Here is a 23698-nt window from a genome sequence, read left to right on the forward strand (position 1 = left end):
TCCTTCACCGACCATTTTTGTTTTCAGGAGATCTTACGAGATCCTGACTGTTTTTGTTCCGGGGTGACCTCGGGGCCCCGCTGGCAGTTTTTTATTTTGTTTTCCTGGGAGTTCTAGGGGATCCCGGTCTTCATGCTCCGGGAGGCATCTTTAAGATCCTCTACGGCCGTTCCGGGGTGACCTCGGGGCCCGCCGGCAGTTTTTTGTTTTGTTTTCCCGGGAGTTCTAGGGGATCCCGGTCTTCATGCTCCGGGAGGCATCTTTAAGATCCTCTCCGGCCGTTCCGGGGTGACCTCGGGGCCCCGCCGGCAGTTTTTTATTTTGTTTTCCCGGGAGTTCTAGGGGATCCCGGTCTTCATGCTCCGGGAGGCATCTTTACGATCCTCACCGGCCGTTCCGGGGTGACCTCGGGGCCCCGCCGGCAGTTTTTTATTTTGTTTTCCCGGGAGTTCTAGGGGATCCCGGTCTTCATGCTCCGGGAGGCATCTTTAAGATCCTCGCCGACCGTTCCGGGGTGACCTCGGGGCCCCGCCGGCAGTTTTTTATGCCTTCTTGAGGTTTTTGCACAAGATTCAGGCTTATTGGCCTTACTGTCGCTTCATCTCAGCTGGTTTCGTGCCTAACTGAGGTCTTGTTTCGAGGGATCTTTCTGAGCCCTGTTCTTTCTTTTTCATAGAGGAATGTTATTCATGAAGATAATTCATATAAAGAATTTTTTATTTACTTATATTTATCAAAATACAATGTGTTTCTTTACAAATATTTCAAGGGAAATACCGTTTTAGGTGCTGAATGTTCCAAGCGTGGGGCTCGGGGTTTCCTTGCATATCTTCAATTCGGTATACCCCTGGCTTGACCACTTTTGTCACCTTGAAAGGACCTTCCCAGGTCGGTGCTAACTTGCCCGCGGCCGCTCTTTTTCCTGTAGCTTCCAGGTTTCTTAGGGTCAGATCTCCCACCTTTAAGCTTCTTTCCCTGACCTTTTGGTTGTAATATCTCGCTGCTCGTTGTTGATAAGCGGCAGTTCGGACTTGGGCTTCTTCCCTGACTTCCTCAAGAGCATCCAGGTTGTTTCTTAACTTAGCCTCATTAGTATTCTCACTAACGAATTGGACTCGATGAGTGGGGATCTGCAATTCAACTGGAACTACGGCTTCTGTGCCATAAGCAAGTGCAAACGGTGTTTCTTTAGTGGGTGCTCTGGGAGTGGTTTGGAGTACCCATAGTATGCTGTTGAGTTCTTCTGCCCAATTCTCCTTTGCGCCATCCAGCCGTTTCTTTAATCCTTGAAGGATAGCTCTGTTAGTGACTTCTGTTTGGCCATTAGTCTGAGGATGAGCCACGGAGGAGAACTTATGCCATATGCCCATGTTCGTCGTGAAGGCTCTGAAAATGCTGCAGTCAAATTGTCTGCCGTTGTCTGAGATAAGCACTCTAGGTATGCCAAATCTGCAGACGATATGTCCCCATACGAAATCTATCATCTTGCGGGCTGTGATTGTAGCTATTGCTTCTGCCTCTGGCCATTTCGAGAAGTATTCCACAGCCACCACCACGAATTTCCTTTGCCCCGTAGTCTTGGGGAAAGGTCCTAGGATGTCGATTCCCCATTGTGAGAAAGGCCATGGACTGGATATGCTTGCTTGAGGAGTGGCGGGGGTTCTGATGGCGTTAGCAAATCTTTGACATACGTCGTACCTCCGGACAAACTCCTCTGCTTCTTTTTTAGCAGTGGGCCAGTAGTACCCTTGCCTGAATATTTTGTTGACTAATGTCCCTGCTCCCTCGTGAGCCCCACACAGGCCTCTATGTATTTCTTCCATTACCTTTGTAGCTTCTTCAGGACTCACACACCGGAGCCATGGGCTGGACTTCCCTTTTCTGTATAAGGTTCCCCTTATTGCTTGGTAGTTGGCAGCACGAGCTGCTATCTTTCTGGCTTCATCTTTATCTTCGGGGAGCTTGCCCTCCTCCAGGTATCTCAGGTATGGGGTCATCCAAGTTGAGCTCTGTTCTACCTGCAGTACCGTGTTTGTCTTTTTAAAAGCAGGTGTGCGGACATGCTGTATATATACCTCATCGGGGAGCTGTTCTAACTCTTCTTTGGTCAACCGACTAAGCAGGTCTGCTTCCTCATTTTCTTTCCGAGGTATTCTTTGGAATCTGACGATAACTCCCCGACCCGTGAGCTCGGCTTCTATAGTTTTTACTTTATCAAGATAGTTCTGCATGATGGGGTCCCTAGCCTGATATACTCCCGTAACCTGGTTGATCACCAACTGAGAGTCGCTATTCACCTCGAGGTCGGTTACCCCTACCTCCGAAGCTACCAACATTCCATTTACCAGGGCTTCATATTCGGCCATATTGTTAGAAGCTGTAAATTCTAAACGCAAGGCGTAACATATTTTAAAACCTTCTGGCCCTTTAAGCATTATCCCCGCGCCACTACCCTCAGCACCTGATGCTCCGTCTACATACAGCTTCCAGCTAAATTCTTGGGGGGACTCTCTCTCTCCCCCCTTGCTTGATATTTCCGAGGATGATCCTCCCTTCTCCTCATTGAATGCGCACTCCGCTATGAAGTCAGCCAGAGCTTGAGATTTTATGGCTGTTCGAGGTCGGTACTCTAGACAGTAAGGGCTAATTTCTACGGACCATGCCAACATCCGCCCTGAAGTTTTCGGTCTACGTAGAATCTTTTTTAAGGGTTGGTCTGTCATTACGACTCCTTGGTGGCTTTCTAGGTAAACTCTGAATTTCCGGACTACCAGCAATAAGGCGTAAGCCAATTTTTCAATGCTCGAATATCTGACCTCAGTGTCTCGGAGTACCTTGCTAACGTAGAAAATAGGTTTCTGTTCTCCTTCTTCCACCCTTACTAGCACTGCGCTGACTGCTTGTTCTGAGGCCGCCAGATATATCAGTAGTTCTTCTCCTTTTATGGGACTGCTGAGCACATGGGGCGAGCTAAGATACTTCTTAAGCTCTAGGAAGGCCTTTTGGCAATCTTCTGTCCATTCGAAATTCGGTACCTTCCTTAACTTTTGGAAGAATGGTAAGCACTTTTCTGCCGACCTTGACATGAATCGGTTAAGCGCTACTACTCTCCCGGTTAGTCTCTGAACATCTCTTACACAGGTCGGTTCTGGCATATTCAGTATGGCTTCCACTTTCTCCGGATTGGGCTCAATGCCTTTACCACTCACCATGTACCCCAAGAATTTTCCTCCCCTAATGAAGAAAGCACATTTTGCTGGGTTCAACTTCATTCTGTATTGATCTAACACCCCAAATATTTCTCTCAAATCTGCTATGTGTTGTTGGAAATTTGAACTTTTGACCACCATATCGTCCACATACACTTCCAGATTTCGACCGATCTGGTTTTTGAAGATTTTATTCATCAACCTCTGATAAGTTGCCCCGGCATTTCTCAATCCAAAGGGCATAGCTCTATAACAGTAAGTTCCATCTTCAGTTATAAATGAGGTCTTTTCCTCATCCGACCTTTCCATTGGGATTTGGTGATAACCCGACATAGCATCCAAAGAAGACATATAATCAAAACCGGCCGTTGAGTTGACCATTTTATTAATATCGGGGAGGGGGTAACAATCTTTAGGGCAGGCTTTATTTAGGTCAGTAAAATCTATACACATCCTGTATTTGCCATTGGCTTTTTTGACTAACACCGGATTTGCCAACCATTGTGGGTACATGACTTCCCTAATAAAGTCTGCCTCTTCTAGCTTCTGCACTTCTTTCCGGGTGGCCTGCTGCTTCTCTTTTCCCACTACTCTCTTCTTTTGCTTCACCGGTCTGGCCTCGAGGAGAACATTCAATCGGTGTGTCATTACTTTGGGGTCAATTCCCGGCATGTCTGAGGGCTTCCATACGAAGGTCGGCGCGTGACTTCGGATCAGGGCCATGACGTCGCCTTTTTGTTCTTTGGTGAGGCTGGCATTAAGACTAAAAACCTTGTTTGCAGCTGCTTCTGATAAGGGGAAGGTTTCCAACTTTCCAACTGGCTCTGTCCGGGCTTCTTTTGTTTCATCCCTGACCTCCAGAACTTCCGAGTCGAGTGCTTCTCCAGTTGAGCTCGGCTCTGTTACTGTGGCCAAGTATACCGCCCTTGCTTCTTCCTGGCTGCCCCGGACCATTGCCACTCCTTCTTCCGTTGGGAACTTGAGTGCCAAATACCTGATGCTAGTGACAGCTTCAAAGTCGAACAACGCCGGTCTCCCCAAAATCGCATTGTAGCTCAGTGGGAGCTTGACCACCAAAAACACCTCATGATGGGCGCGAGCTCGGGGTGCTTCTCCCAGGGTAAGAGCCAGCTTCACCTTTCCTTCTACAAGTACTGGTGCTCCTCCGATCCCCTTGATTGGTGACTGGTCCCGAACCAGCTGTTCTTCTGGGATTCTCATCTGCTGGAAAACTCGATATGGCAGCAAGTTGACCTTACTCCCGTCATCTACCAGAACCTTCTTTACTCGAAAATTATTAATGACAGCCTCAATGACGAGCGCATCATCATGGGGCATCTGAATGCCTTGTGCATCTTCCGGGGAGAAAGCGATAGTCATGGGAGAGTGCTCAACGATCTGCATGACTTCACTATTGCTGGTCTCCCCTTCCCGATTTCTCTTCTTTCCTCGACGGCTCATCCGTCCTCCTGTTCCTCCAACAATCATGTTGATGGTCCCGCTGGACCCATCGTTCACTGGTCCAGCTCCTATTCTCCTAGGCGTCTGAGTTGTCGGACCAGGCTGAGGCCTCTGTCCCTCTGGTTTCTTTACAAAATTTTTGAGGTGCCCCCTTTTGATCAGCCTCTCAATCTCCGCGATTAACTGAAAATAGTTATTCGTATGGTGCCCATGGCTCCGGTGATACTGACAATACTTGTCAGGATTTCTTTGATCTGCTTCCGACTTCATGGGTTTGGGCCACTGGAGGAACTCCTTATCCTGGACTGCCATTAGCACTTCGGCTCTGGAAGCGTTGAGGGGGGTTGGTTTCTCGGGAACCCAAGGAGGGAGCACTCTTGGTTCAAGAGCCCGAGGAGGAGGAGGAGGCCTTTGATCCCTTCTCTCCCAGGCCTGCTTGTATGGCTCAGGTCTCTTTCCATGTTTCTTCTCGTGTCTCTCCGGCCTCCTCTCCTCCGGGGCCTTCTCTTTTCCTGCCATTCCTTTAGCAAATCTACTCGTCACTAAGGCGTCATCCTGTCTTATATACTTCTCCGCCCTCGTCATCAACTCAGCCAGTGAGGTCGGAGGTTTCCTGCTCAAAGAACCAAAGAACTCGGCGGAGGTTGTTCCCTTTTGCATGGCCTCCACCGCCCTTCCTTCATCCAGCTCGGAAATCTGCAGGGCCTCCGTATTGAAGCGGGCGACATACTCTCTAAGTGATTCTCCTTCTTTCTATTTCACTGTTTCTAGATAGCTCGTCTTCCTATCTGCTGGCACCCCGGCTATGAACCGGCTGATGAAGCGGGTGGCAAGATCTCCAAAACTTTTAATGCTCCCGGTCTCCAGGCTGTTGAACCACGCCCGCGCTGGTCCCGAGAGCGTTGTTGGGAACACCTTACACATTAAGGCATCTGACAGAGTTTGCAACTCCATGAAGGTCTTATAGTTCATGACGTGCTCCCTCGGGTTACCAGCTCCGTTATAGGCCGCCATCGGCGGCATCATAAACTTCTTGGGAACGGTCTCCTGCTGTACTATCTTTGAGAAAGGAGAAGAAGTGGGCAAGGAGGTTTGGCTCTGATCTTTCTTACCTAGCTCGGCTAAGAGCTGCTCCTTCAACCTTTTCAACTTTTGGTCCATTTTCTCGTCTGCTGAACCGGATCTTCCCTCCAAGTTGCATTCCTCTTCTTCTGCTGCAGTTCCCGTTGTTTCGGCAGAATAGTTGTCCGCCCCCTCATTTTCTATCATTTCTCTTGCCCTCCTCCCATGGATTCGGGCCTCCGGTTCTTCCTCTTCCTCGGTATCACGGCTGTTAGTTTGGGGGCGGTCAAAGATAGGTCGGGGTTCATTGGTTCTGGGTTCCTCCACCACTGGGAGTGCATTTACTGGGGTGCTAAGGCCCCTCTGTTGCATTATCTGCCCCAACCAGTGAGCAGTAGTCTGTAGCTAGAGAGCCATGGTTTGAATGTCCTGGTTAGACAGGGTCATGGTGGGAGTATTCCCTGCCAAGCTTGGCGAGGGATTAAGAGGAATAGACGTTTGGTTATTCAACGTTGTAGGGCTAGAAAAGGAGAACTGCTGCCCATCTTGGGCAGAGCTCAGGTCATTCGGAATGTTAGGGTTATTTTCTTGGTGGTTTGCCATTGTGGATCTCAGTGGGTTTTGAAAGTGAAAACTCCGGTGATGAAAAGATCTCCTTCGTTCCCACAGACGGCGCCAATTGATGATCTGAGATCCAATAGAATAGGGTTTTACAAGGGTTTTGGTATTGAAAATATAAAACTTAAACTTTCTGGGGAGGGGGTTCCCCTTTTATCCATTTCGCTATGCTTGCTGGTGACGTGTAAAGGCCTCTCCATGATTGGGACACGCGTCTCTGACATACAGATTCGGGCGTACGAGGGTATCAGCCGCCTGCTCCATGCGTAACGGCCTCTGATTCTCCTCGTGCGTACGCTCGAGCGGATCTGCTAGGTTGTCTGAATATGGCTCTGGAAACTGGGCTGGGCCGAGAGTCGGGCCGGACGCTGAACCTGAGAGGAGAGGGCCTGTTGGTCGCGGACTGGGCCGATCCGAATGAAGAAGCTTGGTTAAGCCTGGCCTTGCAGGTTGAATGAGCCAAGCTTGTTGTGCATGTCAGGTGTGTGGGCCTCTACGTTATGGGCCTTTGGCTGCGGTCAAGCCCCTGGTCTGGGGTGAAGAAATCCAGCGGTCATCACATAGTAAAAAACAATAAAAAAAATTCTAATCGCTTTTTGTTAAAGTTAATAGTAGATGGTATGAATGAACAATTTGTATATAATAGAAGTGATGAATTAAATTATTTGATTTTAAAAATATAATAACTAAAGTTATAAAATTCTTCTATCTATATTATAATATATTCTAAACTTGTCAAATTTAATTTAATTTTTTTATTTTTCCTACAATGGAAAAAATCTAAAAAATTAGCAATAATCATGAATTTATGGAAATATTTACATTTTTTTATCTAATAACTTTTATTCTAAATTAAATTTGGGTTATTTGAACATAAGTCAATTCGTAATTTATTTTCTTTTTTTAAAACTAAGGCTTCATTTATTTTAAAAATATATATTTTTTAAAAAATATTTTTTATATTTTTCAATGTTTAAAAGCTATAAAAAAATTAATTAATAAAAAAAATTTAATTAAAAAATTAAACCATTTGAAAAAAAAAAATACCTTTTAAAGTCCGTTTTTCCACTTATTGAAAATTTTATTAGCATTTCTATATGTAATTTATTAATATATTTTATTTTTAAAATAAATTAAATAATTAAATTATTTTATTTTATTAAAAATATTTTTTAAAAAAATATTATTTTAAGAAATAAAGGTAGTTAAAATAAAATTAGATATTATTTTAATTAAAAAATAAAGCACTATTTTCCTAAATAATAATTTTAAAAAAAATATTATTTAATGTCTATAAAAAATCACTAGTCAAATTTTCAATTTTAAAAAATATATTAAAATATTTTGACATTTTAAAAAGTTTACTAATTATTCTGAATATTGCCATTATTTTATTTATAGAAAAAAATTAAAAATATTTTAATAAATTTTTGAAAATATAAAAATTGACTTATTAATAATGACAAAATCTAGAAAGTAAATAATAAATTTTTTAATATTTTACTATTGAATCTCTATAATTTTAAAAATTTTATTAATTCGTTATTTAAATTTTTAAAAGTTTTACTAACTAATCCCTTTATATCACAAATATTTTAAATTTTTTTTATAATATTTAACCGTTAAAATTAATAAAAAAATTAACTATTAGACTTTTTTAAAATATAAAAATATTTTAATATATTTTATAAAATAAAGAAATCAACTAATTTATTTACATAAAATTAAATTAAATAGTAATTTTTCAAATAATAATAAATCACCGACTATAGGAGCATTATTGCCTTCCCATTAGCCATATCCAATCTTCAACAAATTGGAGGGGAACGGCTAGCTACCATCCAAAACCAAAAATGGCCATAGTTTCTTCTATCGTCTCCGCATCCCTCTCTCCCTTCACCCACAAGCTAAGCCTTATAAATCCTACCTCTATTTCAATTACAAGACCCAATTACCGAATAAATCCTACCTCTGTTTCAGTTCTAATACCTAATTGCATCATACCTTTGTTAAAATCTTGTTCAAATGCAAGAGAATTTTCACCCCTTCATGCAATTTTAATCACCTCAAATCTCATCAATGATTCTTTGATAACCACCCGTGTTCTTCGTTTTTTAATCTCTATTGATGAGCTTGATTACGCCCACAAGATTAGTAGCTATACATTGGAACCAGAAACCATAATTTGGAACACCTATATGGAGAACCAACTCAAAGATGGTTTTCCAGAAGAAGTGTTTATGGCTTATTATTGTATGGTCACTCAAGGTGCGGTGTTAGATCTTTCCACTTTTCACTTCCTGCTTCATGCTTGTTCTAGAAAATTTTCAATTCAACATGGAAGTGAAGTTCATGGTAGGATTTTGAAATCTGGGTTCGGAGCTAACAGATCGCTGAACAACAATTTGATGGGAATGTACTCAAAATTTGGAAATGTGGAGGAAGTTCGTCAGTTGTTTGAGAAATTGCCTCATAAAGACGTCATTAGTTGGAATACCATGATATCTAGCTTTGTTTCAGTGGGAATGTATAGGGAAGCCTTGCATTTCTTTGATGAAATGATGGTGGATGGGGTTAAACCTGATGAGATAACGATGGTTACCTTGGTCTCGGCTTGTACTAAGTTGAGGGATTTAGAAATGGGCAAAAAATTTCATGTCTACATTGAAGACAATAATTTGCGGAGTAATGGTAGTTTATTAAATTGCTTGGCAGATATGTATGTGAAGTGTGGGAAAATGGAGGAAGCGCACAAGCTTTTGGGTAGATATCAAAAATCCGAGGTGGATGTTGTTCTATGGACTACACTAATTAGTGGGTATGTGAAAGCCAATAAGATAGAAGAAGCTAGGCATTTGTTTGACCAGATGGCAGAGAGGAACTTGATATCTTGGACTACTATGATATCTGGGTATGCTCAACTTGGGCGTTATTCAGAAAGTCTAGAGTTGTTTAAACAAATGAGGTTTAAAAATGTGAGCCCAGATGAGCTTGTTCTTGTGACAGCACTTTCAGCTTGTGTTCATGTAGAAGATTTTGGATTAGGCAGAGCCATTCATGGCTTGATCATGAGATATGGAATGATGGTTGATGGGTATCTTGGGAATGCTCTGCTTGACATGTATGCAAAATGCGAGAAACTCAGGGAAGCATGCGTAGTTTTTGAGCAGTTGCCTTGCAGAAGTGCTGCATCAAGGAATTCAATGTTGGATGGTTTTTGCCGAAGTGGAGATGCTGATAAAGCAAGAAGCTTTTTCAATAACATTCCAAAGAAGGATATAATTTCTTGGAACACAATGCTCAATTTTTATGTGAAGCATGACCTCTTTACAGAATCATTGGAGTTCTTCCAGGAGATGCAGAGTTCAAATGTAAAGCCTGACAACATCACTTTTATCAGTTTGCTTTCGTCCTGTGCTAGAGTTGGAGCCTTGAATCATGGCATTTGGCTTCACGTTTACATAGAAAAGAATGAAATTGGTCTGGATTCCAAGCTGGCTACTGCCCTAATTGACATGTATGGGAAGTGCGGTTGCAGTGAAATAGCCTATGAGCTCTTCTCTAAACTAACTGAAAGGAATGTATTTGTTTGGACTGCAATGATAGCAGCATATGCCATGGAGGGGCATGCCCACAAAGCTATTGATATTTTCTTGGAAATGGAGGTAATGGGAATAAAACCAGATTATGTCACTTTCATAGCTCTACTATCCGCATGCAGCCATGGAGGTTTAGTGGATGAAGGCTACAAATATTTCAACAAAATGAAAACTCTCTACAATATTAATCCAAAGATTCAGCATTATGGGTGCATAGTTGATCTTCTGGGTCGAACCGGGCACTTGGAAGAAGCAGTGAAGTTCATCGAAACAATACCACTGGAACCAGATGTCTCTATATGGAGCTCATTGATGAGATCATGTGGAAGTCACAACGATGTGGAATTAGCAGAGTTTGCATTTAAACGTCTCATAGAAATAGACCCTATAAACGATGGAGCTTTTATACTGCTTTCAAATACATACACAAATGTTGGTAGATGGGATGATGCGAGTAAGGTGAGAATGAAGCTACATGACATAGGAGTAAGGAAGCAACCAGGTTTCAGTACAATTGAAAAAAATGGAGTGCTTCAAAAGTTTACCGCAGGGGAGTTTTCAAGTCCGCAATCTGCAGAAATCTGCTCCATGTTGGAAGAGATAGAGAAAAGATTAATAAAGCAGCAATTACCAGACACCTCATCTCAGCATAGTGAAAGATTGGCTGTTGCATTTGGTTTGCTTAACAGCCAGAGAAAGTCTACCATAAGAGTTGTGAATAACGTTAGAATTTGTGGCGATTGCCATTCGTTTATGAAGGTAGTGTCTCAGGCTTATGGCAGAGAAATAGTTATCAGGGATATCTACAGATTTCATAGATTCAAAGATGGGTATTGCTCTTGTAAAGATAAATGGTGACTCAAAAGTTTGGTTTTGTATAATGAGCAAACAAAAAGTTATTCAATGAGCCATTAGTGCAGATAAAAACAAGAGCACCAATTTCTCTCTCTCTCTCTCTCTCTCTCTCTCTGTTGAACAAACTCAAAGAAAGAGAGATTATCTATTCACCTCGTGATGGTGAAACATTTGGACCCACAACCCTGCAAGAACTTCCATTAGGTTGTAAATGAGCTAGAAATTTAAGGAAAATGTCAACATCCTCAATAGGCTTACATCATAAGGGGAAATTTGTCACCAAAGAAAACTACAAAATCTAATTTCATCTTCACCACATGGGCAGTTAGGGACTCCTGTATATATCATTTTTTGACTTCTGGTTTGGCCTCCAAGGGAAGAAATAAGTATTACTTACCGGCATCAAATTTGGGAATCAAGCTATTGGAAATTTGCAAAGCTTACAGAAAATAGCATATAATACTTAATTGCATTTTATATCAAGGAAAAAAACTTGTTGAGTCTACAGACTTATACAATAACTCTTGCCATAAAAGAGATAGAGGAGAAAAAGAATTAAATGGGCGGCCAGAAAAATCAGCTCCCACTTGTTCTACTTCAATTATGAGGCAATGCAAGTCTGAATTATGATAAGCAAAAAACTAAACAAAATAAAGGCCCATTGCCCACGACCATGAAAGATGAAACATGAACAAAGGGAACAATGTACAAAACGATCATCCATGGCTGCTAAAAGATGCACATAAACAGCTCTTTATAAACAGATGATCAAGGGTGTCTACCTTCATGGACAGTCTCATTAATCATGGGAATGGTGGCTATTGGTAAGCCATGCAAGTGAAACTATGCAGCGCTAAAAATGCCACTTTCAAAGAGTTCCTCACCATTGTCAGACTCATGTGAGTCATCAAATGATTTGTCGATTGCTTTCTCCATCTCCTCATCAAACATAATCTCCTCTGAGCGACAACCTAAACTGCAAAAGGCTTTCTCACCTCTGTGTAAAATTAAAATTACAAAAAAATAAAAACATTATTCTCTTATTGTCCAGTAATGTGCATTGCGCGAAATAAAAGCCTATGCAGATAATTCAGACAAACCTGTACATGTAAATATCCTTTCCTCCTTCCAATTTCTTGTTGCAATGATAACAGAAGTTCAAAAAATCATTTGAAGGAAATACGCTTGAAATTACAGAGTTAGCAATAGCCTGAGAGGTTCCAGTCTCCTTTCCTTCATTAGAGTAAGATTCCAAGATGCAATCACCAAAGATATGAGTTTTCTTGGGGTTGGGACCATGAGAAATTACACATGTATAGTCCTCAGAAAGCTCAATCTCACTTGCAGAGAGAGAAACAATATGTCCATTAGCAGAGCCTACAGACATTTGAGTAAAGTTCAAATCTGTCTGCAAAGAGTTGTTTGAATTTGGGCTTCCTCCAGAAACCTGCAAAGGAGTATTCACTGGGGTAGTTCGAGTATTCAAACCGAAATTCTCAGAATTCACATTCCAGTTCTTTTCAGCCAAACGGGATAGGGTTGGGAAGGACTTGCAGGACTCCAATGAACAAGACCGAATTTTCCCAAAGTTCTCAGGTTCAAATGGGGCTTCTCCAATCTCAAAAATAACATTAGGGCTACCCTTCTGAAGAGGAGATTTGGTATGGGTATGAGGAAAAATTGAAAAATTTCTTGGCAGAGACTTTGGTGCCTGAAAAGAATTAGCATTGCCTTGAAAGTTTGGCTTTTTAATTCTTACTTGCTGTCCAAAAAGAATATTCTTGCTGTCTGATGATAGAAGAACTTTGCCAGATTCTCTCGTATCATCATCAAGAGAATTTACAATGCTTAAACCTACTTTACTGCAATCCCAGCTCTTCTGGTGCCCATTATGAGATGACCTTGGGGACCAATTGGGGTTTCCTAGATTTGAGAACATCCTAAAATCAAGAGGAGATGTTGGGCTTCTAACAGAATCACAATCTGACAAACCTTTAGGAGTTAACCCAACAAACAGACCGGGGACACCAAAAAAGGAGTGTGTTTTGTGATTATATCCCAGACAATCAGATTGGGTGAGGGACTCAGAACCAGAATCAGACATTGAATCAGACATTGTTAAAGGACCCATCTGTTGATCTTTCTCAAGTGACCTGGTTCTCTTCCTCAACATTACCCCCAAAACCCTTGTTGGGAACCGCAAAAAACCCTAAATCTGTAGAAAAAGCAAAAGATTAAACAAATAAACAAGTGTTGCTGTCGGAAAAAAATTAGAAGAAGCAGGAGATTGATTATATGCTTATCAGGATCATCAATCATCAGCTACATTGAGGAAAATAGTGATAAAAAACGATGTAAATATTTTCACAAACAACAAGAGTAAATATTTCACGGACAATGCTGAGGAGAAAGATCAGAAGAAATAAGAGTTTAGTAATTGAAATTTCTCAAATCCTAAAAATACCCAGATAACAACTCGATCAAAACATAAACCTCGTCAAAACAAACAGGAAAAACATCGAATCAATTGAAAAAGCAGTAAGGGATAGAAAAATCTCAAAATGCAGGAAAAAGAATAAGAAAACCAAGCGAGAATATGGAAGTAAAACACTGTCCATTTTGATTTTCCCCATGAATTTGAAAAACCCAAATGATAGAAATCGCTCAAAGATGAGATATCCAGACAAGCAATCCCCCAAAATAAAACCAAAAATGCATAAGAAGATGATCAAAGCCACACACTACAAAATTAAAAACAAAAAATTGCATAAACTGAGAGCACAGCAATAAAAGTTTAATCAGAAAATGAAGGGAAAAAAAAACAGACCTGGGTTCCTATATCTTGCAGTGGAAACTACAGGAAGATGAAGTTCTAGATGAGAGACTCAAATGCAATAAAAAAAAATAAAGAAAAGATGGGTTCTTGTGCAGCACTCTTCTCTCTCTCTCTCAAAATCAGCAAAGCAGTGAGCTTCTGAAATACTCCATTCTCTCTCTCTGAGTGACAGTGAGTATAATTATACTTTTTTTTTCTCTCTCTGTTGCTTTGAAGATGTACGTATAGAATACAGTGTTTGCCCACAGATTTTTTGTCTACCAACTTTTTCTTGAAGGCTGAAAGCAATGCATAAAATTTGAGCTGTCTTGTTTTGTCACTTCCTTCTCACTTTTTATCCATTTTTATTTCTAATTTTCATTAATTCTTCTTTGAATTTTTTCTTTCTTCTCCTACAATCTTTTCAGAGCCTTTCAATGCCTTTAATTAACCTTGAAAATTGAATATTCAAACCTCCTCCAGCTTCAATCCTTTTTTTTTTATTTTTTTTGAGAATTTCCAGTATGATTTTTAAAATTTATTAAAATTTATAATTTAATCTTTTTTAATAATAAATAATTAAATTTTTACATTATTATTTTATTAACAAAATAATATTTTCTTAAATTTATCATCAATAAATAAAATCAATTCAAATTAAAAAAATTAAATTATTATAAATATAAAAATTTAATTATTATTATTAAAATTAAATTGATATAAAATATAAAACTTAAAAATTAAATTATTATAATTTAACAGTTAATTTTACTATAAATATTATTTTATTAACAGAATAAAATTTTAAAAATTAAATTATTTATTATTAAAATGATAAAAATTAATTTGTAAATTTATTAACTTTAGAAATTATATTATAAATTATATTTTTTTAATTTTTTTAATTTTTACCTTTTATCTCGTCAATTCAATATATCCCTTATTTTCCTTCAATTTTCAATTTATTTCTTGTTTTGGGAAAGAAATAAATAATTTCAATGTTTAGATTTTCAAACCTTTTTTGTTTTACAATAATAAATAAATAATTTGATTATTTACGCAGGAGATTAAAATTTTCAACTTTATCAGAATAGTTTACTTAGTGATTAAGAATTTTTAAACTTTGTAATTAAGAAACTAAGAAAGAAAAATGTTTAAATTTATTTATAATATTTAATAACTTTTTTATCTAAAACAATTCCAAATTCTTTAAAAAATAAAAGATATAATGTATTTATTATAATCTTGTTTAATTTTGTTTTATTGTTAAAAAAAATTTAAAAATATTTTTTAAAATTTAATATATTTAAGATGAGTGTAATTAAAAAGTTAATAAAAAATTATATTTTTTAATATGTGTGAAAAAATAAAGTAGATAAAAATTATGGAATAAATTAAATATTATTTATTTATTTATTTATTTATTTATTTATTTATTTATTTTATATTATTGATTATGTATATTATTTATTTTAAAAAGTAATAACATAAGTGTTTAAACATACATATATAAATATATTCATATAATTTTATCAAATTAATTCTTGTAATATTTAAAAAATAAAAATATTTTGTTGAAAAAAAAAATTAATTAAGTAATTAAGCACAACGAGATGAGAACGTATATTGTTTTTGAGAAGAGTTGAGAAGATAAAACAGGGGTGTGGTCAGTAGAGTTACTATTCTACCCTTCTGTTCTTTAATTAGGTGAGTCATCGCAAAAGGACAAAGCCTATCTGTAAAATGGTTTTAATTGAAACTGACAAACGGTCACGGTTATTAACTACGGTTAGAGGGCTGAGTGCAACTCCGAGTCCCTACAAAGTTGGTTGAATTACTCATATGCCCTCACTCTAGTCGGTTATAGTCTCATATTGCTTGGGATAAATTTTCATTTAATGATAACATACTTAAAAAAAATGAAATGTGATAGAAATATAAGGAGTGATGTTCTGAGATTTAGAAAATAGTGTTTACAGTAGTTGTGTAAATTTAGTTCGAGAGGAAGGTATTCCTTCCCCTTTTATTTCTTTTTGTTTGTCTATTAGTGACGTCTAACGGTCTCTCTGCTACAGTGCCACATATCTATGTCACGTGGGTCTGTACGTACGAAAATGTTAGAGTCCCTTTTTATGCCAGACAGCCATTTAATTTCTTCCGGCGCGCATGCGAGCAGGGCTGCGAAGTGACTGGGCCTACTATCCTTCCTCATATCACGTCACCGGGCTGGAATTTTCCTTGCTGGACCTAGACTCGCGGGTGATCCGGCCTGCCCCGTGTGCCTAGGTCAGAGCTGGAGATGTTAGACCGGTCGTTCAGAAAAGACTTCATGGGCTTAGGGCCAGCACTGTCTTCTTAGGTCCGGCCTTACCCTGGGGTGGTAAAGCCTGACGGTCATCAATTGGCCATTTACCTCCTCAGCAGTTATGGCATGACTAGTGAGGGGTAAATCCCGAGGTCTCATTATAACCACGCGGCCCAATGACGGCTTCCATCAAAACGTCTCTTCTTTACTTTACTGATTTCAAAATTCAAAACTTTAAATCTCTTATAGAACTCTTCTTCTCCCTATGCTCTCTGTGTGCTCCAACTCTCTCGTTTCCCTTCAGAACCATTTTCAAGGCACGTCTTCTACTCTGCAATGGATGGTCCCAGGCTTCCCGATATCCTGAACTAGGAATCTAACGTTACCCCTTCTTCTCTGTCAACCTTCTTTTCTCGAGAATACCTTGATACCCCCCTTTATCATATTAGGGCTCCCCACTGTAATGAGAGAATCGTCCTTCCTAATCCTCCTCCTTCTGGCCTTGTTGCATGTGCACTGAAAGACACAAGAGTTGTGATTCAATTAGCTGATAGATCTGTGGTATATCCTATAGGTGTTCTAGAAGATGTATTAGTCCAAGTAGGTGAACTTGTCTTTCCTGCTAATTTCTATGTGATTGATACTAAAGAAGATAGTTGCAATGCTAGTTCTGATATCCTTCTCGGGCGTCCTTTCTTAAGTACTTCTAGAACTAAAATAGATGTGCATGATGGTACTTTAACCATGGAGTTTGAAGGAGAAGTGATTAAATACAATGTCTATGATGCCATGAAATATCCACATGATATGTCCCCTGTTTATGGTCTTGATATTGTTGATTGTTTGAGTTAGGAAGTTTTTGATGAAAATCAAGATAATATACTTAACAATGATTTCTGCCAAGAAACTGATCAGGTGCAGATTGAGAACCAGAAAGAGACTGTCTGCAGCATCCAGCAGATTGATATTGCGCAAGCTGAAGCCAACTTTCGGCCGCCGAATCCAATCCCCTTTTGGCCGCCGAAACCTACTGGCTTGCAGACACCGAATTCTGCTTCTCAAACTGAGACCGACGCACTAACTGAAGACACTTTTCGGCCACCGAACACAGGCAAGCTTCGGCCGCCGAATCCGACTACCTTTCAGACGCCGAATCTTTCCTCTCAGCCCCCAGCACAGACTGAAGCCATGAGCTCTCGGCATCCGAACTCAACTGACCTTCGGCCGCCGAATGCAGACATACTTTGGCCGTCGAAACTTGTTCAACAGCTTCCAGCGCAAGCAAGCTCTTCCAGCCCACCTCCTCTGCAGTCAAGCCAGAAAGTATCAGAATCAGATCTGAAACCTCTCCCAGACCATCTGAAATACATGTACTTGGGAGTTAACAAGACACTACCAGTAATAGTGTCCAATGAGTTAAGCCAACATGAAGAAGCAACCCTCTTGAAGGTACTACAGAAGCATAAAAGAGCCATAGGGTGGACCATAGATGACATCAAAGGTATTTCTCCTTCCACATGTATGCATAGAATACACATGGAAGATGAATGCAAGCCAGTCAGAGATGCTCAAAGAAGACTAAATCCATCCATGATGGAAGTAGTAAAGAAAGAAATAGTCAAGCTCCTTGATGCCGGTATCATATACCCAATCTCTGATAGCAAATGGGTGAGTCCTGTGCATGTAGTCCCAAAGAAAACTGGGATTACCATTGTGCCAAATGCTGAAGGAGAACTTGTTCCCACAAGAGTTCAGAATGGATGGAGAGTTTGCATGGACTATAGGAAGCTCAACGCTGCCACAAGGAAGGACCACTTCCCACTACCATTCATTGATCAGATGCTAGAAAAGCTTGCAGGTAAGTCTCATTATTGTTGTCTTGATGGTTATTCAGGTTTTTATCAGATTCCAGTCGCTCCAGAGGACCAAGAGAAGACCACCTTCACTTGTCCTTTTGGCACTTTTGCCTTTAGGAGAATGCCGTTTGGACTATGCAATGCGTCTGCCACCTTTCAGCGATGCATGATGAGCATATTCTCTAACTATGTGGGTAAGACAATTGAAGTCACAGTGCATGGCAACTCTTTTAAGGAATGCCTTGCCAACTTGGAAAAGATATTACAAAGATGCATTGAGTCTAACCTTGTGCTTAATTATGAAAAATGTCATTTTATGGTTAATCAAGGTATGGTCTTAGGTCATATTGTTTCAGCAAAGGGCATTGAAGTGGACAAATCTAAGGTGGATACCATCAAAAATCTGCCCTACCCCACAAATGTTAGAGACATCTGGTCATTCCTTGGCCATGCAGGATTCTATAGAAGATTCATCAAAGATTTCTAAAAAATTACTTTGCCATTATGCAGATAGCTCCAACAGAATGTAACATTTGATTTTGATGCAGATTGCAAAAAGGCATTTGATTTGATTAAAGAATTGCTTGTGACTGCCCCAATTATTCAGAGACCTGACTGGAACTTGCCATTTGAAATCATGTGTGATGCAAGCAATTATGCAGTAGGAGCAGTCTTGGGGCAACGTGTGGGAAACTCACCCCATGTCATTCACTATGCCTCTCGCACACTGGATGCTGCACAAAGCAACTACACAACAACTGAAAAAGAGCTCTTGGCAGTTGTGTTTGCTTTGGAGAAATTCAGACCTTACCTCTTGGGAACTAAAGTCATTGTCTATTCTAACCACGCAGCTTTGCGATATTTGATCAAGGAAAAGGAAGCAAAACCAAGACTCATTAGATGGATTCTTCTCCTACAAGAATTTGATCTGGAAATAAGAGACAAAAAGGGAAAAGAAAATCTTGTAGCCGACCATCTCAGCCGGCTTCCGTCTAGCTCTACGCCTTGTCCAGTCAAGGAAGACTTTTCAGACAAACATCTATTCTTCACTCACTCTGCCTAAGTGATCATGCCATGCACACCACACCCCAGGGGAGTATTCAAATTCCTTTGTTCTCTTCTTTTCTTTTACATTGAGGACAATGCATGATTTAAGTGTGGGGGTGCATACTTCTTCCTTCTTCTTCTTCTTCTCCTCCTCTCTCTCTCTTCTTCTCCTTCTTCCTTTCAGATCTTCTTCTTCCTTTCAGATTGCGAAAATTTTTTCTTTTCCTTTCAGTTTTGCGTTTCTTTCAGTTTAAATAGCCACAATTGAATTTTTTTTTCCATTTTAGTTTATTTATGCTTTCAATAAAACACACACAGCCACAACCTTCTTCTTCTTTTTGTTTTGCTATACTCAAACTGATGAACTATGTTGGATGATTTTTTCTTTCCATGACCCATTGATGTGATGACTCTTTAAACTTATGTTGAATCAATTGCAGTGAGTTGTATTCATGTTTGAGAATTGCCTTTTGAATTGAATCTTTGAGCTTGCCATGGTGAAAAATATATTGATGACCCTCAATTGATGAGAATAAATTGAAAGTTGTGTGAATGAACTTAATGTGACTTGATTTAGCAATTGGTATTGATTTGCCCAAATCATTGAGAGAAAGAAAATTCAGCAAAAGCAAAGACCTCAAAAGCAAAAAAATCAAAAACTATTCCAATGGTCAAAAGACTAAGAACAAAGCTAGTAGCCACTTGGAAAGGTGACCAACTGAGTAACTGGGAGTGAGTATCATAAATATGTACCTTCACGTCAAAAGGTTGGTGACTTTCTCAAGGAAAATCTAAGTGCAAAAGCCTGAATAAAGTACTTCAAGGTAAGGGCAAGTCACTCTGAAAGCTAGAAAAGGTCTTAACAAAAATGTGCATGTATGGTCTCTCTTGAGGAAAACAAATCCTAGCCATGGTAAGCAAAGGGAAACAAGGAAAGAGGGTAAGTAATCTTCATGCATATATTCTTCACTGCAATAATTCAAAATAGGTGTCTAGAGTAAGAGCTTAAGTGGAAATAAGGATCTAGAGCAAAAAAAACTTATTTGACTATGTTTATTTGCTTGAGGACAAACAAAAGGCTAAGTGTGGGGGTATTTGATAGAGCATATTTTAGCCCATATTATCATGATCTTATTGATGTTTATTTGCACCTATTCTACCTAATTTTGTGGTTTTAATCATGTTTTACAGGTATTAGGTATAAAGAAACAATCCGGAGAAAATGCTCTTAAAAATGCCAAAAAGTGCCAAAAACAAAAAAGCCACTTTCGAAAGCCGAAAGTGAAGTTCGGAAGCCGAAACTCCACCACCTTCGGAAGCCGAAAGTCACCCACTTTCGGAAGCCGAAAGTCACCCACTTTCGGAAGCCGAAAGTTCCCTCCAGATCCGAAACTCCACCACCTTCAGAGGCACCTTCGGCCGCCGAACCTTTGCTCCAGAGCCGAAAGGCCAGCCTCCGAAACTAAACTTAGGCGGCCGAAAGTGCCCCCGAACAGCCTCCTCCTTGTTCAATAAGCCAAATCTTGGAGATCACATGTTTTCCACTTTATGCCATGCACATTCAATATTCAAATCAAGGCTCCACCTTCCTCTTTAGTGCATGAATAATGTGAAGAAGGCTTCTTGGATACACCTTGGGCAACAACAAAGACCAAAAAGCCCTTACAAACTCCACACATGCACATAGAAGACACAAGGGCACTTTGGGAAGTCTCCAAAAGATACATGAACATTCAAGAAACCCTAGGCAGCCTCCCAAGACTTATTTAAAGGTTTCAAGAAGACAAGAAGAGGTAGATTTGATCCACACCACTCCTTGAAGGATTCGGCAGCCCCATCTTTCCTTCTCCCCTTTGGTTCTTCATCTTCTTGCTTTCTCTTCTTTTATTTTCTGTTTTGGTTCAGCCATGAGTGGCTGAAACCCTTAATTCTAGTTGAAGTTTGATTGAAACTAAGGTTGTTTAAAGGGTTGTGAGATCTGAACATAAAGTGTTTGCTTTTGGTTTATTCAATATTCATGCAATTGTGCTTAATTCTAATATTGCTTTGTTGTTTTGATCAAATTGGCCACTTGATTCTTGATTGCAAAGTTAATTGATTGTTAGTTAGGATATTTGTTAGTCCGTAATTGCTGGAAATATTCTGACCTAAAAACACTTGGTGTAAAAATTAAGAAATTGCATGATCTAGCAACATCTCATGCGTTTGAGTAGTTAGGGTTGGATCTCTCTCATTCTTTATACAATTAACAATTGTTTTGATGCCTAAGGCCCAATGACGTTCTTTGGCAATTTGAATTAGTAATTGATTAGAGGACGTTCCCTAATTGATTTAATCATAAGGAGGGACATGGTGGTGAGAAGCGTCTTCCACCTTCATAACTAATCTATTGAATGAATCAAGAAAACCTAAGTTTCAATGATCAACCCAAACAACCAAAATAGATCCATATCTTCAACTAGACCTTTTTCATATTGATTTCTTCTTTTATTTTGATTACTTGTTGTTTTAATTGCTTTCAATAGTTGTTAGTCAAATCAATCTCAAAACCCCCCTTTTTACTTTATTGCACCTTACTTTTATTCTGCTTTCAATTACTTGCTTTCAATTGTGTTTTCAATTAGTTCTCTTAGTCTTGATTGAGAAAAATAAATAGGTAATCAATTCTCTGTGAATTCGATCCTTCATCACTGTCTGCAGTTGTAAATTGTTGATAAACAAGAAGGTCATTTTTGACCGGTTTCGACAACCGCAAGTCAAGAGTCGAACCTCCAACAGCATCCATAGAAGATTGAAGAGTTCCTACAGCATCCATAGAAAAATTTAGTTAAAGATTTTTCTTTTAACTAAATTTCAATTAAATTTAAATTCATAATTTGATGCTCTCATAAATAATTCTAATATTATTAAATTAAAAATTATTTATATATACTTTGTTACAAAAAAAAAACAATTGAGGATCGTATTTTAATAGAAACATTGTAAATCAGATAAATTAAATATTTTTTCTTTTATTTCATTCCCTCTACTCTTAACTAAATTTTAAGAGGTGTTTAAAATACACAGTTGAGTTGAATTAAGGTTTCTACTTTAAATTCATTTAGTAAAACAACTAAATAATTAATCGAATTCATTTGGTATATATTGAAAAGGAGAGAACCAGAACTAATTTTTGCATTGAATTCGTTTCAGAATGATTTTAATCATAGATAATTTCAATCTCAATTTTAATTAAATTTACCCAAATCTGATTTCCGGTTTCGGTTCAGACCGCAGCGAATTTATAGAAGCTAGTATTTTATTATCAAGTGTATGAAAAAGACTGAAGGCGGATGGTGGTTGCGATTTTTATACACTCATCGCTGCTACACATCTACCAGACACCAAGTAAATGACAATAACTCAATGTATTTATATCAGAAAGAAAAGGAAAAAAAAAAAAAGAAAAAGAAAAAGAAAAAGAAAAATTGTTCCTTCCTTCCCTTAGAAGTCACAGGAGGCTACCTCCACAAGTACCAAAAAATTCCCATAGCTCCCAGAATTGAGAAACGTAAACCTATATTATTCACATTTTAATTTTCAGGTTTATTTCCTCCACAAGATACGCTCTGATTATTTATTTATTTTTTGGGGGGAGAGAAGATCATAGGCAGATTGGAGGATTTCAAAGTTTTGGAATGGGAACCTCCAGTGAGACATTATCCACACCATTCGTGCTTCACTTGTAAGAATGTGTTTGCTTAGTGCGTGGTGTTTAGGTCTCAACAAGTTTTGAAGTCCGATATTCTCTAACAATGTCTTTGAATAAAGAAATTTTATAATATAAATGTAAAATCGTTATATTATGGTTGTTAATTATAATGCGTTTTATATATATTACATCATAATTAATAATTATTATATAATAGATGCACGTATAATCGTTATTTAAAATAAAATTTTAATTTAAACATAAAAATTAAAATTTTTTTAAATAAATAAAGAAAAGTAAAAAGAGATGAAATTTTAAAACCTCTGTTAAAAAATTGAGAATTTTAAAAGTTTTATAAAATATAAAGTTATACAAACTTTAATTTTTTATTTGGTATAAATAATTTTATTAGAAAAATTTTAAATAAATTTTTATAAAATCGTTTATAATTTTATTTTTACATATAAATATCAATAATAAATAATGCTAGTAAGCGTCATTTAGTTGATGAATTGAAATGTATTATAACTCATTTAATTTATAATTATATGCTATACTATAATTAGTCGTATTTTACTTTTATAAAATAAATTAATTAAATTTGTAAAAAAAATATTATCAATTTAAAAATTAAATTTTATTAATTTCTTCGTATTATTATTTGTCTATGTCTATTGTCACTAGATTAATATTTATTTCATTCTCACGTAGCACTAATCTCTCCACCATATTAAAATCCTAAACTAATGTATTTCTTATATGAGTTAATAGTTAAAAAAATAATGCAGTACACTCTGTATTTTTTAAATTAAATTTTAATTTTTTTAGAGTTATTTTAAATATATTAATTTATTATTTATACAATTAAAAATTAATAAAATTATCATATTATTTATCACATTAATATCTTATCATCATATTATATTAATAAAATTTAAATTAATTATTAAAAAAATTATATTTTAATTTTATTGTAATTTTATTTTATATTTTTATTTTTAAATATTTAATTAATTACATTTTACCGTTCTCCATATAGTTAGAAAATTATAAAATTATTATTTTTATTATTAAATATATTTTAAAATTATTATTTATATTATTATTTTTTATTTTTATTAATAATAATTTATTTTAATTTTATTTTGACTAAAATAATTATCAATCAATTTTTTTAATA

General features: G+C 37.8%; 2 protein-coding genes across 2 annotated transcripts; one reads left to right on the forward strand and one right to left on the reverse strand.

The window, feature by feature from the left end:
- Positions 1-8152: 8152 nt before the first annotated feature.
- Positions 8153-11105, forward strand: LOC110602858 (pentatricopeptide repeat-containing protein At3g62890). The gene has a single exon (XM_021740441.2). The coding sequence runs from the start codon at positions 8204-8206 to the stop codon at positions 10805-10807; it is 2604 nt and encodes an 867-aa protein (XP_021596133.1). The 5' UTR covers positions 8153-8203; the 3' UTR covers positions 10808-11105.
- A 151-nt stretch (positions 11106-11256) lies between these two features.
- LOC110602859 (FCS-Like Zinc finger 10) lies at positions 11257-13840 on the reverse strand. The gene is made up of 3 exons (XM_021740442.2): positions 13632-13840; positions 11905-13019; positions 11257-11801 (listed from the first exon to the last, which is right to left on the reverse strand). The coding sequence occupies exons 2-3, from the start codon at positions 12975-12977 to the stop codon at positions 11648-11650; spliced, it is 1227 nt and encodes a 408-aa protein (XP_021596134.1). The 5' UTR covers positions 12978-13019; positions 13632-13840; the 3' UTR covers positions 11257-11647.
- Between the last annotated feature and the right edge of the window lie 9858 nt (positions 13841-23698).

The sequence above is a fragment of the Manihot esculenta genome, chromosome 16, assembly GCF_001659605.2.
Source record: "Manihot esculenta cultivar AM560-2 chromosome 16, M.esculenta_v8, whole genome shotgun sequence".
NCBI classification, from domain to species: Eukaryota; Viridiplantae; Streptophyta; class Magnoliopsida; order Malpighiales; family Euphorbiaceae; genus Manihot; species Manihot esculenta.

Bases quoted from the DNA above. Each gene is read 5' to 3' on its own strand.
- LOC110602858 (XM_021740441.2), top strand. From the start codon at position 8,204: ATGGCCATAGTTTCTTCTATCGTCTCCGCATCCCTCTCTCCCTTCACC.
- LOC110602859 (XM_021740442.2), bottom strand. From the start codon at position 12,977: ATGTTGAGGAAGAGAACCAGGTCACTTGAGAAAGATCAACAGATGGGT. The intron at 11,802-11,904 runs GTTTGTCTGAAT...AATTTTACACAG, and splicing joins AAGGATATTTACATGTACAG to AGGTGAGAAAGCCTTTTGCA.